Source organism: Sus scrofa, chromosome X (genome assembly GCF_054392235.1).
Source record: "Sus scrofa isolate SSC_HxYL_T2T_F1_AM1 chromosome X, Sscrofa_HxYL_maternal_Yorkshire_Landrace_v2.0, whole genome shotgun sequence".
Taxonomy (NCBI): Eukaryota; Metazoa; Chordata; class Mammalia; order Artiodactyla; family Suidae; genus Sus; species Sus scrofa.
The window spans coordinates 116,282,621-116,298,046 of record NC_139401.1 but is presented as its reverse complement, the minus strand read 5'-3'; the positions used below and the strand labels follow the sequence as shown (position 1 = coordinate 116,298,046).

The 15,426-nt window shown below is 36.8% G+C and overlaps 1 protein-coding gene across 26 annotated transcripts in view; it reads left to right on the top strand.

The window, feature by feature from the left end:
* SMARCA1 (SWI/SNF related, matrix associated, actin dependent regulator of chromatin, subfamily a, member 1) overlaps positions 1 to 15,426 on the top strand; it is a 75,567-nt gene that overhangs the window by 41,138 nt on the left and 19,003 nt on the right. For all 26 annotated transcript variants that reach the window (XM_021080855.2, XM_085008506.1, XM_085008505.1 and 23 more), the window contains 3 exons: positions 4,992 to 5,102; positions 5,449 to 5,562; positions 14,244 to 14,366. In XM_021080855.2, coding sequence (XP_020936514.1) covers positions 4,992 to 5,102; positions 5,449 to 5,562; positions 14,244 to 14,366 — 348 coding nt within the window. The remainder of the gene's footprint in view (positions 1 to 4,991; positions 5,103 to 5,448; positions 5,563 to 14,243; positions 14,367 to 15,426) is intronic.

The following is a 15,426-nucleotide window of genomic DNA, read 5'->3' as shown; positions in this document are numbered from 1 at the left end:
TGCTGTTTCTTGGGCCGCTCCCGCGGCATATGGGGGTTCCCAGGCTAGGGGTCCAATCGGAGCTGTAGCCACCGGCCTACGCCAGAGCCACAGCAACGCAGGATCCGAGCCGCGTCTGCAACCTACACCACAGCTCACAGCAATGCCGGATCGCTAACCCACTGAGCAAGGGCAGGGACCGAACCCGCAACCTCATGGTTCCTAGTCGGATTCGTTAACCACTGCGCCACGACGGGAACTCCTCACCTGTGATTTTTAGCAGTCTCTTGGTGGAGGTCGCCTGCAGTAGTTCTTATTGTGGTGTTTACCTAATGGTAATTTTGTATTTTCTTCATTCCATGTATGTTTATTAATTGGGATTTTTCTGTAAGGAGAAGCTCTTCCTTCTCCCTTTTTATTTATGTACTCATTTATTTATATAAGCATGGACTCAAAGATACTTATTTTTTGAGTTCTAATACAATTCTGTATTTTTAAATTTTGTTACTCAGATTGTTCCATAAAGATGTTATTTTCTTAACTGACAGAATGAATTTGTTAAAATAAAAAGCTTATTCTTCCTTGAGGACTATGTCTAGATACTCAGATTGCAACAGAACAAAGGGTGGGGAAAATACATGTAAGAATAACTTGATCCCCATGCTGTACAGTGGGAAAACATTTTTAAAAAATTATAAAAAAAAAAAGCTTATTCTTCCTAATCGATTTTGTTGAAAATTGAGAGGGGAGGCATTTTAGTTTAGTTTGCATTACAGGTATTATGGTGATAATGCTTTGCAGCTACCATTATTTCTGGTTAGTTTTTAGTATCTTGACCAAAGTCTATGTGGTTATTCTATTTATAACCTTACTTCAGACTACTTATGGTTTATTCTGATGAGATGGGGGTGCTAGCCTGCATGCACGGGGTGGAAACTGCCTTTCCAATATGCTTTTTAGATCTCATTATGTGATAAGGATTTTATTAATTTTACAATTATTCCCGTGGGCTTATTGGTATTAAGAGTGTCTTATAAAGTGGAAAATATTAAATAGCGAAAAGTCTAAATATCAGTGATGTTTCTTATCTACGTCCTTAGAGGAGAATTAGGCTTAGTAAAATGTTTGTCTGTTTTTAATATAACAGGTTTTTCTGTGCTTCTAATTCTAGCAAAATAATGATGTACAGATACAGAGAAACTTAATAACAACTATGATGATTTGTACTTTTATAATTGAATGTCTGATTAAATCAGATTAAAAAAATTTTTTAAATTTTTCTTTTTTAGGGCCACATCCATGGCATATAGTTCCCAGGCTAGGGATTGAATCAGAGCTACAGCTGCTGGCTTACACCACAGCTACAGCAACTTGGGATCTGAGCCATGTCTGTGACCTACACCGTAGCTCATGGCAACATCGGATGCTTAACCCACTGAATGAGGCCAGGGAATGAATGAACCTGTGTCCTCATGGATACCAGTTGGGTTTGTTCCCATTGAGCCACAATGGGAACTCTTCAGATTTTTTTCCCTGAATATTCTAAGTTGAGATTGTATTTAATTTGTCTTTCCATATTTTCTAGATAGGTTCTCAAAAATAGGTTCATATTATGCTTTGAAGAGAATTGAAAAACCGCAAGAATGTCGTTCATACATATCATGGGAATTGCAGTGAGGTAGATTTTCATATAGGACTTGTTGAACTAGTTCCATTAGTTTATAACCATACCTGGTGAATTAATGACTGACATTGAATCTGAATAAATTAACTCGAATATGTTTGTATTAATCTAAAACTAATTCACATGATTTAGTCTGTTTTTGAAAGTTCAGGAATTGGCCTTTACTACTTATTGCAAATTTGAATAGCTACACCTTCAAACACATATAGGTCAAGTGGCCAAATATATTACTTTTAGTAAGTTATTGTTGATTTATTTTCACTCAATCGAGACAAATAAAATATTGGTTATTTTAAAAATATATTTTCCATTACTGTCATCTCATATTAATCCACTTGAGGGGAAAAACAAAACAAAACTTGTTTCATTATTCTGGATATTTCTCATTTTACTCAACTCATGTTATACTACCCACATCCCACGGACTCTTAGAATTAAGAGACCTTAAAGGTCATTTAGTCTAACCTGTTTTGTAATTAAGAAATCCCATCTGTAGCATCTAGAATAGTTAGCCAGTCTCTGTTTATTTATTTTTTTTAAATCTCTCCGCATCCAGCCTCTCTTTAAATGCCGTCATGTTGGGACTCTTACTCCTCTCCTCTCAGGATATTTCATTTCATTGTTTTATATTCTCTGGTTCTGAGAAAATGTCCTATTTGGCTTATAAGCTTCTTGGTGGAAGAGATTGTTTTATTCATCTTTGTATCCTTGACATTGACTTGCAAATAGGTAGTTAGGTTTGTTAAATTATGTTGAGTAGCAGTCTACTTTCCTATGACTTTCCACATTGGTTTTAATCTTCAGGATCAACAAAGAACTGTTTTTTTCCTCTTAGATAGACTTTTACATATGTGGATGCCACCATTTTGTCTTTAGTCTTTACTTCTCTAGACACTGAAATTGTGTAGATTTCTAACCAATCTAGTCATCTTAGTCTATCATCGACTCTTAAAATATGATACCAAGGCTAGAGCTCACCCTGTAGATAAGGTCACATAGAGTGGGATCATTATTTGTAGATTAATGGCCTCATTTGTGTAAAGGCACTAGGCTAGGCACTGTGAACTCAGGAAGACTATCCGAACTGGAAAACTGTACCTACAGACTTTGGAACTTTATATTGTCACTTTTGTCTCTTGGCTTTTAAATTGCATTTTCTAGCTGATATTGGAGGAAAGCTTTGTAATGCTGCCAAATCATTGTTCACCCCACTTTGGATGTTTAATAATAACTTACATTTAATTCTTGGTTGTTTACCAAATGCTTTACAATATATGGTCACATTTAATCCTCTGGGTAGGTATTAATATTATTCCCATTTTACAGATGGAAAAAATAATTTCTTCAAAGTTATACAGTTGGTAAAGTAGTAGAACCTGGTTTCAAGTTCAGGTCTTTCTGATTCCACTGGCGTTTCCCACAGCCACCTTACCAAGAGGTCTCATTGTACAATTTCTCTTGATTTGAAGGGATGTATGCATGTAATGTTGATATTCATTATTTATGACTTTTAGCTATTTCCTAATTCATACACTTAACAGAGTTAACAGAATCAGTATTAGTCTTCCTCATATATTAGATGCTGTTTATTTATTTTGACATAAAATATTAACCAGGTTGTGTAAATTCTTCTCAATTATAAGGAAAAGCTAAGTTTTAAACTTACTTAAAAACAAAAAAGAAAATCATCCTTGCATGCACACCTGAACTTGGTATATAGTACAAAGTTTTAGAATTCGGGATGTATAACTGTGCCTTATAAAAACGAGTTTTTAAAATAATTCAAGTATTGCTGATTTACAATACTGTGTTACTTTCGGGTATACAGCAGAGTGATTCAGTTATTTTTTTTCAGGTTCTTTTCCATTATGGATTATCATAGGATATTGAATATAATTCTTTTTTTTTTTTTTTTTTTTTTTTTGCTTTTTAAAAAGGGCTGCACTTGCAGCATATGGAGGTTCCCAGGCTAGGGGTCGAATCAGAGCTGCAGCTGCCAGCCTACACCACAGCCATGCAACACGGGATCTGAGCTGCATCTGAGACCTACATCGCAGCTCTGGCAATGCTGGATCCTTAACCCACTGAGTGAGGCCAGGGATCGAACCCACAACCTCACGGTTCCCAGTCGGATTTGTTTCCACTGCGCCACAGTGGGAACTCCACATTGGATGTAATTCTTTGTGCTATAGAGTAAATCCTTGTTGCCAGTCTATTTTATGTATAGTTGTTTGTTAATCCCATACTCCTAATTTGTCCCACTCTTCCTCCCTGTGCCCTTTGGTAACCATACGTTTGTTTTCTGTCTGTGGGTCTGTTTTGTATATAAATTTATTTGTACTATTTTTAGTTTCCACATATAAGTAATATCATATAGTATTTTTCTTTGACTTTGACTTTATTAATATTCTCTATGTCCATCCATGTTGCTGCTAATGGCAATATTGCCTTCTTTTTTATGGCTCAGTGTATTGCTTTGTGTGTGTGTATGTGTGTATATATACATATATATCATGTCTTTTTCTTTTTAGGGCTGCTCCGGTGGCATATGGCAGTTCCTAGGCTAGGGGTTGAATTGGAGCTGTAGCCGCCGGCCTATGCCACAGCCACAGCAAGGCCAGATCCCAGCAGCGTCTGTGACCTACACTGCTCACGGCAACGCCGGGTCCTTAAGCCACTCAGCGAGGCCAGGGATTGAACCTGCATCCTCAAGGGTTACTAGTCAGATTTGTTTCCGCTGAGCCATGGTGAGAACTCTGTATCACATCTTCTTTTTTTTTTTTTTGTCTTTTTTTGTCTTTTTTGTTGTTGTTTTGTTGTTGTTGTTGTTGTTGTTGTTGTTGCTATTTCTTGGGCCGCTCCCGCGGCATATGGAGGTTCCCAGGCTAGGGGTTGAATCGGAGCTGTAGCCACCGGCCTACGCCAGAGCCACAGCAACACGGGATCCGAGCCGCGTCTGCAACCTACACCACAGCTCACGGCAACGCCAGATCGTTAACCCACTGAGCAAGAGCAGGGACCGAACCTGCAACCTCATGGTTCCTAGTCGGATTCGTTAACCACTGCGCCACGACGGGAACTCCTGTATCACATCTTCTTAAACCAATTGTCTGTGGATGGGCAGTTGGTTTGTTCCCATATCTTGGCTATTGTAAATAGTGCTGCTATGAACTGTGGGGTGCATGTATCTTTGAATTAGAGTTTTACAGAGAAAGTTTTTATTCTTTCTAATGGCTTTGCTTTTCTCACGCTTCTACAGCCTTGCTGTGCCTGCTATTTATCAACTATTTGGAGTAGTTAAATTCCTCATTCTTGTTTTCGTGTATAGCTTGGAATGGTGGAATGGATTGAACCTCCCAAACGAGAACGCAAAGCAAACTATGCGGTGGATGCCTACTTCAGAGAGGCATTACGTGTCAGCGAGCCAAAGGTGCCAAAGGTAAAACAGTCTGAGGCTGGGGTTTATGTCCTATAGCGGAATTCAGAGAGGCATTACGTGTCAGCGAACCAAAGGTGCCAAAGGTAAAACAGTCTGAGGCTGGGTTTTATGTCCTATAGCGGAATTCTCTTGTAGCATGGTCTCTAATTTGGATTTACTTATATTAGTGCTAAATCTTAGTCCCTAAAATATAACAGCAATGCAGAAAAGTCCTTGATATGCTCCAAACATGTAAGTGGATTCCATTGTATTTATTTTTCTATATATAAAAGAAATAATAAAAGATAAGTATGTTCATTTAATATACTGGAAACAAATATACATGTAACGCATTTTTCCCCTACAGGCTCCACGACCTCCAAAACAGCCAAATGTTCAAGATTTTCAGTTTTTTCCACCACGCTTATTCGAGCTCCTCGAAAAGGAAATTCTTTATTATAGGAAGACAATAGGCTATAAGGTAATTTTTCAGCTTTATCAAATTAGAGTAATGTAATCTTTTAAGCTACAGTATTCTATTAAGTTAGACTAGAAAGTGTTTCATTTTAATGTGACAGAATCTGAGTAAATCAAAGTAGTGGTGTTTTTAAAACCAAAGAAGAAGTCTAACTGGAAGTAAAGCATCAAACTCTCTAATCACCAGCAAGATCATCATTAAATGGAATTAATGGAGAATTATCCAATATTTCAAAATAGTAATAACATATTTGATAATGCTAGTGTTCAGGTGCTTAAAGAATATGTAGAATGAATAATAGGTGTGTGTTTAATTAGAAGTGAATGTTGGGAGTTCCTGCTGTGGCTCAGTGGGTTAATGATCCAGCTTGTCTCTGTGGTGCTGCTGGTTTGATTCCTGGCCTGGCACAGTGGGCTAAGGATCCACAGATGTGGTTCACATTTGATCTTTGGCCCAGGAACTTCCATATGCCGTGGGTGTGGCCAAAAAAGGAAAAAAAAAAGGGTGAATGTATGTTACATGATAAGAAATTTTTTATTGTTTTCCTCAAAATGACCAAGAAATAGTATTTTTGTGTTTATTGCTCATAGACTGATGAAAGCTCTATTGCTGGCTAGTGGGTTGTGGTCACTTGGGTGTTAAAATAGTGATAGACATAGTAATGAATTATAGAATTTAAAAATGATCGTTTGAAATCTGAAATTCTTATTTATAGTTAGAGAGGAACTCATTTATAGTGAGTGAAGCTTAATATTTGTCATACTAAAGCTTTCACATTGAGAGATTAAGCATACCAGTTTATTTCTGTATGTTGAAATGGACTTCCCAGTGAATGGAAAGGGATGACCAAAAGTATAATAATCAATAGTATGAATAAAATTATAAAAATATTAACACTATTATAATTTCATGATGATTTCTGTTTTATGAATTGGAAGCTGTGTTTTAAAATTTATTTTATGAACATTAATCACAAGTGGAACTATAACCAGTTATTTTATAAAGCTCCCTATATATGGGCTATTTAGTTAGTTAATATTTTGGAAACTGAGTGAATCTCTAGAGTGTTTCTACTATTTATCCAGAGTTAGAACATTGTCATTTGAAATAGAGCCAAAAAAATCTTTGCTTGCTATTTATGTACCAAAATCTATATATTATTTATGTATGGATAAGAAACTTAAGGTGAATATAAGGAGAAATATATATGTAAATAGGAACAAGAAGTAGGGCTGAGTTAAGTGGAAATATATATAAATAGGAGTAAAAATTTAAGGTGAACATAAGTGGTTAGTTATAAACTGGTTAGGGAAATTTGATTAAATTTGAATGTATTTAACCAACAGGACTGGATAAAATCCTTCTTAGCAAGTCGTACAAGAATAAAGTAACCATGGTTGAACATTCCGTCCAGGCATAAAACCAGTTTCAAAGAAAGTAAAAACAGCAGTATGTTTGAAGAAACAGGCAAGTTACAGGTTCAAGATATAAAATGAAAATAGTAAAATTAACAAGGTAGTTAATAAAGTTTCTTAAACAAATATATATATATATATATATGTATTATCCCACTAAGGATTATAAAAAACGTTAGGTTTAGATCATTATTTTCTGTGCTTTTATTAACTGTTATTACTGAGGCTTGATGGGAGAATTAAACTGATATGTTAGACCTCAGTAATCAACCGTGTAGAGCATTTTATAATTGAAGAAATACTTTACTGCATTCTTCATTTGATTTCTAAGAAACCCAGTGAGATAGGTATTACTATCACTCCATGTAATAGATGAGGAAACTGAAGTTTAGAGAGATTAAATGACTCGTTCAAGGTCAGGTATCTAGAGAGTTGCCAAGGGGACTGGTCTCAAACACAGGTTCTCAGGGTTCAAATGCTGTTCTCTTTCCACTCAGACATTCTGGGCTATTTCTGCATGTGACATAACTCTGCCTCTTTCTGCAGCCCTAAATAAGGACTGTGTTTACAGTGGTTTGACATGTTGTTTGGGAGGTGAGCCAAGTGGTAGTCAAGTAGCAGCAATAAAAAAATCATCTCTGCTAATATAGCCGTTCATGCTCCTTCTTTGGAGATATTGCAGTTCTGTTCCCTGAGATAATACAGTGCCCACCACATTCTCACCACAGCCCTGGTTTTAATGTAGACAGTGCCTTTCATTACAGGCAGTTTGTGGTTACGGGTGGGGTCTTGCATGGCAGTTGGGTGGTAGCCAACTGGAAGGAGATGGAGGAGGGAGGAAACTTTAGAAGGAGGAGGAATGAAGGGACAGCTGTGAAGGGTGATAGGAAGGTTCAAGAAGAGAGGAAAAAGATGAATGAGAGGGAAGATGGCACGGAGTCCGTGCTATGGCACCTTATTGTTTTCTTCCTCACCTCCTGGAGAGAAGGACAGGAGAGCGAGTATGAGTGAAAGTAAAGCTGGCCTTCACTTAATACATACTTATTGAGTGCTCCTCTGTGCCAGGTCCTATGCCAAGCTCTGAGGATAAACTGGCGAATAAAACAGACAAGGTTGCTCGGTGCATGGTACTTACATTCTAATGGAGGAGACAAGACATGAAGCTGATAGCACAGAGTAGTGACATTTGTTTTTGGTGCTTATAAAGGCTGCTACCAGGGAGCATGACATGGGTATCTGATGTGAACTGGGCGATCAGGGTGGTGGTCCCTAAGGACCAGCATCTCAGCCGAGATCAGAGAGATGCATGGGAATTAGCCCAGTGAAGTGTAGGAGAGAATCGCTTAGGTGGGGGAGCCACAGGTACAGAGCTGTTGCAGACTGAAGGAGGAGTGCCCTTTTAGAAATTGGAAGAAGGCTAGTGTTGCTTGGGATAGGTGTTGGTGAGGAGGAGAATGACTTGAGATGAAACTGGTGAACGGGTTGGGTCCGATCATGTGGATCATGAAGGTCATATTAATTAGGTTGAACTTTAGAGCAAAAGAAAACCTTCGAGGTGTTTTTAAGGCAGAGGGGTGGGTGGGTGGGTGATAAAATAATAACAAGATACTTATTTAGTTCTTACTTGTGTTGCTTGCTCTTAATTGCTTAGAATGATTAGTTCATTATTCTCATAAGAGCGCTGGAACTACATGCCTATTTTATAAATAGGGAAATTGAGGCATAGAGAGGTTGAGTAATTATCCCTGAGTAATTTGGCAATCTCCTTATAAGTGGTGGATTATGATCAGATTTACATTTTTAAGAATCACTGTTGGAGTTCCCTTGTGGCACAGCGGGAATTCCAGGAGTTAAGGATCAGGTGTGGTCACTGCAGGGTTGCTGCTGTGGCACGGGTTTGATCCCTGGCCTGGGAACTTCCACACGCCCTGGGTGCACCAAAAAAAAAATCACTCTGGCTGCAACACAGAGAATGGTGAGTTTCTTCAGGGAAACAAGCCAGGAGGCTGCTGCAGTGTGAAGGTGAGAAGATGGTGGTCGCTTGGAGTGTGGTGGTGGCAGTGGGCATGGAGAATGGATCCTCTACCACTCCACTCCTAGCCCTGAGCTCTCCTCAGCCCCATCCTGGGTTGCCTTTGCATGGTCTTTAGACTTGCCTTGGTCTTCCAAATGCATACTTAGCTGAGGATTTACAAGACAAAGAAGAATACATTCTGGATGTTGGTTCTTTCTGAACCTTGTCTCTTCCATTCTTTACCAGGGGCTACAGACCTGAGCTAAGGTGGGTGCTTTAATTGGGTGGGTCTCGTGTTTTGAGTACAGTTGTCCCTCAATATCTGCGGGGCATTGGTTCCAGAACCCCCCCCCCCCCAGATACCACAATCCGTGGATGCTCAAGTACCTTATATAAAATGGCACAGTATTTGCATGTAACCTACGTAATTCTGCCCATGTATTTTATATCATCTCTGTGTTTCTTATAATACCTAATACAGTGTAATTGCTATGCAAATAGGTACAAATACAATGTGAGTGCTATGGAAATAGTTGCCAACATGCAGCAAATTCAAGTTTTGCCCTTTGGAACTTTCTGGATTTTTTCCCCCCAAGTATTTTTGACCTGAGATTGCTTGAATCCACGGATGCGGAACCCGCGGATACAGAGGGCCAACTGTATGGATAGATGAGCATGGCATGTTAATCATCTGCAAAAGCTTCCCATGAAAGATGATGTCATGTTGATAAAAGTATTGGGCATATCTTCTCAAGGGTATCTAGCATTGATTTTTTTCCCCCTACTAAACCTCCAGCCAACTCACCCGAGTCTCAAAGTGAATGGAGCACTCGTTTGTTAGATGAGCAGGACTGCTGTAGTGGAGTTTGCTGGTATTCTTTATGCAGTTCGGTTCTCAAAAAGGGACTCCTTTCCTCCTTTCTGCTGAAATGTTTGTTAGCCCAGGGGAGAAAGGTTTTGTCTAAAGCTAGGGGCACTCTTGTGCATGGTAGCATTTTGTGCACTGAGTCCTCACACTCACATTCTCTAGTGATTTGGGGTGGGGCTAGTGAGGGGCTCAGTAGGTTTGAAGCAGTTGGTAAATGGCGTTTTTCTCCAGGGCTTGTTTATTTGCATTTGTATTCTCTACTTTGTTTTTTTCTCCCTCGATATTCAGCACAACAAGGTCACAGCAGTTTTTCTGGTAATAAGATCTAGTTTTGTTTTATTTGAGGCAGAGAGAAGTATTTGTTTTGTCCTAGCCACTTGGTGGGTAGCTAGCTGTGCATTATATGCCAGTTTTCCCTGCTGTCCAAGCTTTGACCTTGTTAGACATATTCAGAAGCTTCATTGTTCTTGTGACTTAAAGGAGTTACTTAATGGTTTTAGTCAGTTGTTCACTAAAATCTTTCTATTGGAAGAAGGCGACTGAATTAAAATTTCAGTTGCAGAATTTAAAAAGTCCAGAGTACCCAGAAGTCCCATTGAGTCAGTCTAAGTCCTAGAGTGAAAGAGTTTTACCATATTAGAAGGTGAAAAAATCTGTAGAACCTTCTAACATGTATCTTCAATAGAAAATTCTCCAGAGATGGATATAAACGTTTGACAAATGCAGGCAGTTCTGTAATCTTTGTGAGTTTTGACAATGTGTCATTGTGGGCCACCTGTTTTGCTGTGTTAGAACTAAAATACAGAGAGCTGATTTCAGGTTACTGCTTTCATTTTGTGTGTTGTCACATGTAATTCAGTATTCCATTTTTCTATGCTGAAACTCCTAAGAAACAAGACCCCCAGTTTTCACTTTTCCATGGAACATAGCTCTTAATCACAGATTCCTTACAATCTGAGTAGAAACCCACATAATAATTGAGATGTTTCCTTGAAAGATAACTTCTTGCATATTGTGGCTGTATTGTGTTGCTGCGGGTGATCAGTAATATATACAGTATGAGTATTTGAGATACTTTCTAGCTATCTGTTTAGTACTGTTGGTTTATAATTTGTCTACTTAATTCTTATATAGCACTTTGAAATCACTCTAGGAAGCTTAATGCCGATAAAAACCTCATGAGGTAAAAAATGAATACCTTTAAAAATAATAAATAGTAAGGAGATTATTTGTAGGAGGAGATAAAAGAATTTAGGAATTTTGAGTCACATCTAATTCTAAAAATTTTGGCAGCTATTTGAGTAATTTTTAGAATTAAAATAGTAAATATAAAATTGATGAAGTCATTCTAAAGTTTTGCTGTATTAAAAATATGAGCAGTGGATCCTAAAAGCTAATGGTATGATATAATATCCTGATAATTGCTTTTATTAAAGTTCAAGGGGGAAATTTGTAGTATTGGGGACATCTACATAAAAATAAACAGTTTATTTTGTGTAGGTATATTACCCATTTTATGTCATAAAATTAGATAGTTATGAAATATTTTGTTAAAGTGTGGTTTGTTGGATTTGGAAAGTTTAAAGCTATTTGGTAGAGAAATATCTTAAAGATGAAAAGAGTTTTTCCTCATTTAAAATTAAAATTTGAGGCTGGAGAATTTCACTAACAATTTAAAGGATCTAAACTTTCAAAGCTATGTCTGTAATTTTTTTCAGCATTTTATGAAAAATTTTCAAACATACAAAAATGTTGAAATAATAGAGTGAACATACGTATACACAGTATATATTCTCCAGTTTACATCTTACTGTATTTGCTTTATCATCTATTTGTCCCATTTCTCCAGCTTTCTATCAAATGTATGTCCTTCTTAGTTTTTTATGCATTTCAAAGTTGCAGACATAAATATATTTTACCTGGAAACACTTCAAAATGCATATTAGCCAGAGTTCAATATTTATTTGATTATTTTTTAAGATAGAATTTACATACATTGACATATATAAATCTTGTGTATTATTTGATGGATTTTTACAAGCACATATGCCTGCATAACTAAGGCCCCTGTAAAGACACAGAACATTACCGTCACTGCAGAAGGTAACCTCTTCCAAGTTGATCCCCATACCCCCTCCCTGGAGAGAGCCACTCTTCTGATATTAGTTTCCTCTCTAGATTAGTTGTTTTGTTCTAGAACTTCACAGAAATGGAATCATATATTATGTGTAAGGCTTCCTTCACTTATCAGAACATTTTTTGAGATTCATCCATGTGGTCCCATTATCAATGGTTCATTCCTTTTTACTGTTGAGTACTATTCCATTGTAAGGATATACCACAGTTTGCTTATCCAGTCTCTTGTTGATGGACATCCTGGGTTGTTTTCTGGATGTTGGTTCTTATGAGTAAATCTGCTGTAAACATTCTCCTCAAAAGTCTTTGTATAGATATGTTAGGAATGGAATTGCTGGTGTGCCTTTAATTTAAGAATAGAATTTAGTTATTGAAAAGTTATTTTAAATCATGCATACACTGGACTACATTTCATTTTTAATTGAGACCTTCTTCTCCCTTTCCATTTGCTACCATCCTCAGCCAGGTGATCATACCTCATTTCTAGATTATGACAGTTTAGCTGGTTCTCTTGTCTCTAGTCGCTTTCCCACTTCAGTCCATCCAGCACAAGGCTGACAGGTGAAAACACTATTCCCTTGTTGAAAGTCTACAATGGCTTGCTGTTGCCTACTGTGTAGTTTCAGAAGGCCCTCTAATTCTGTCTCCACCTGGCCTGTTTTTTATCCCTTCTCATATAAACCCTATATGCTCCTTCTGTTTTTGCCTTCATAGTTTTTGCTTATAGTGCTCCAGCCTAGAGTGTTCTTTCCCTCTTTTCCATCTCTGTAAATCTTTAGGGTTCTTAAAATACAGCGCAGAATTCCACAATGACGTTATGAGCTCTTTATATTCCAGTGAATACCTGTTGTAGTGCTACAGACAAAATAGACATTTAATCAGTACTTACTAAATTGATTGGTACTGATGACTATGTACAAATGAATCTGTTTTTTTTTTCAGTATTTCTTTTTAGTGCCCATTTAGTAGGTTTTGTATTTAAACAACTATTGGATACAATAGATTTAAAAATACGTATTTTAAGTTATAATGCTATAGTTTCAAACTCTATGAAATATGTCTAACAATTAGAGAAATGTACTCTAATGTATTATAATTACATTGTGTAAAACCAAGACTTCTTGATACCCCTAGAGAGGATGAGTCATTTACGATAGGTGTGCCTTCCAAACAGTGGAAGGCTTACTGTCAACACTTTTCATGTTTAATGGAATGCGGTAAAATGTACTCTACATGTTATATACCTGCCCTCTTAAATCAGCGTGCTGCATTGTCACTGCAGATGCACATAAAAATGGTGTGAGGCTTTGTGCTGAGTGACTTAGTTTATCACTCCATACAATGAATGCTGCTCTATACTGCTGAACTGTATGGGCTGTCTATGCTCATGGTGACACAGTGAAGCCCCTGGGGCTACAGTTTTAAGATACAGATGACTGGCTGACTGCTTGCTTCCTTGGAGAGCTGAGCTTCTGCCCTCAGTCTTCTGAACTCGAGCTCTCTTCTTCTCAGCTATCAGTGTATTGCAGCTCTGCATACTATGCAGAGCTGTGTAGTATACACTATACTTTCTATTGGTCACTGCTGCTGTGGTCTTTTTCCTTTGACTGCGGGTCCCATCACAGCTGTTTGTGCGCTTCGCTTATCCCTTCCCTCTTACATATAGTCTGTATTTTTTTTTTTTTTTTGCTTCTTCCTTATCCTGTCACTTCTTTCAGTCTTTGCATTTTATGTGAAGATGCTCTCTCCATACCCCAGCAGGCAATAAAAGCACTCCTTTCTTTTTGCACGTTGAACTGATCAGAGCATTGGATGCAGTCTTCAGGCGCATTGCCACGTCTCTGCCCTGGTCTATATTGCCAGGTGAATATGGGCTCTTTTCGTACTACCAAATATTTTGTTTCTGGGCTTGAGATTTTATTATATAATGTTGGTATTGGGGATAATGATAGTATTACCATGTATTACGAAATTATAAGGATATATTTTTGTTCCAAGGTATAATTAAATCTAGACTATAATGTGGCACTTAGTAATGGGGTTTTAACTAGAAAATACTATGTGGCACATATAAGAACAATTTTACTCTGGTAATATCATGGTAGTAGAAATGTGGAGAGGATCATATATCATTCTGGTATGACTTTATTTTGTTTACTGTTGAAAATAACTCTAAATATTGATATGAGTATGTATACCTTTATTTAATTTTTCTCAACAGTTTACTCATAACACATCTCTTGATTTTTAGGTCCCAAGGAATCCTGACATCCCCAATCCAGCTGTGGCTCAAAGAGAGGAGCAAAAAAAGATTGATGGAGCTGAACCTCTTACACCAGAAGAGACTGAAGAAAAGGAAAAACTTCTCACACAAGTAAACTATTTCAAGTGCTTTGAAGTACTTCTAGTCAACCAGTAGAAAAAAAAGAAAATATAGATTACACTTACTTTTTATTGTATGGGCCTGGTACCCTGGTTGGACCATAACAACAAAACTCAGGGCTATTTTATAAACATACATTTAGACCAAATATCCCTAGTTTTAATCCCTTTTATGGAATATACTCTTTTGGAAATACTATAAAATACATAAATGCAAAATACGTGTCAATTATTAGAAATGACATGCATTTTATCAGTTTTAATAAGATCAGTTTATCCACATATGAATCTTGATAATTACATATTCTTGAAAATTTAAATTTATTTATTGTTAATAACTTGTGTAATTTCAGAACTGTTGTCTGAAATTATACTCTCCTAATCATTTATTTCTAGAATGATTTATAATTCTAAATATGCCTTATATCCTTTCTTGAAAAGAGCTTTAATAAAATACTGAGAAATTTCTAAAATTTTTAAAGGTGCTCATTATATAGTTAAAACTAATAGTGATTAAATAGGGAACATTTCCATTTGAACAACATATTAATGCTTTCTTGTCATTGTTGCGTTAATGAGGGTCATACTTCCAAAATAATATGTAGAAGATAAAAAGAATTACAGGGTGAGAGATCTTTGCAGAATAGTAAAAATGTGTACTGTATGCTTCCAACTTAGTATAGAAAATTGCCACCAAGATTTATTTATTCAACAAATTCTTTTGAGTAGTATGCAAAGCACTGCACTAGGAAAATTTCCGCATTAATTATTGAAAGATGGTTTTTATATTTATGTTTTATTATATAGGTCTTTGTTATAATATGTAATTTTGTTGAATCATTTTTTTTACAAATTACGTTTGTAAGTTTTTGAGCCAGATACCTGGAAGTCATACAGTTTGGTTTGAAAATATAATTGTAGCTGGCTGAGTGTTAGGACATACCACAGAATAAAATAAAACATTTAAATATTCATGTTTTATTTTCAAAATTTATTTCCTGAACACAAAAATAAAGTTATGGTCTTAGAATGTTATTTGGCTTGCAGTATAT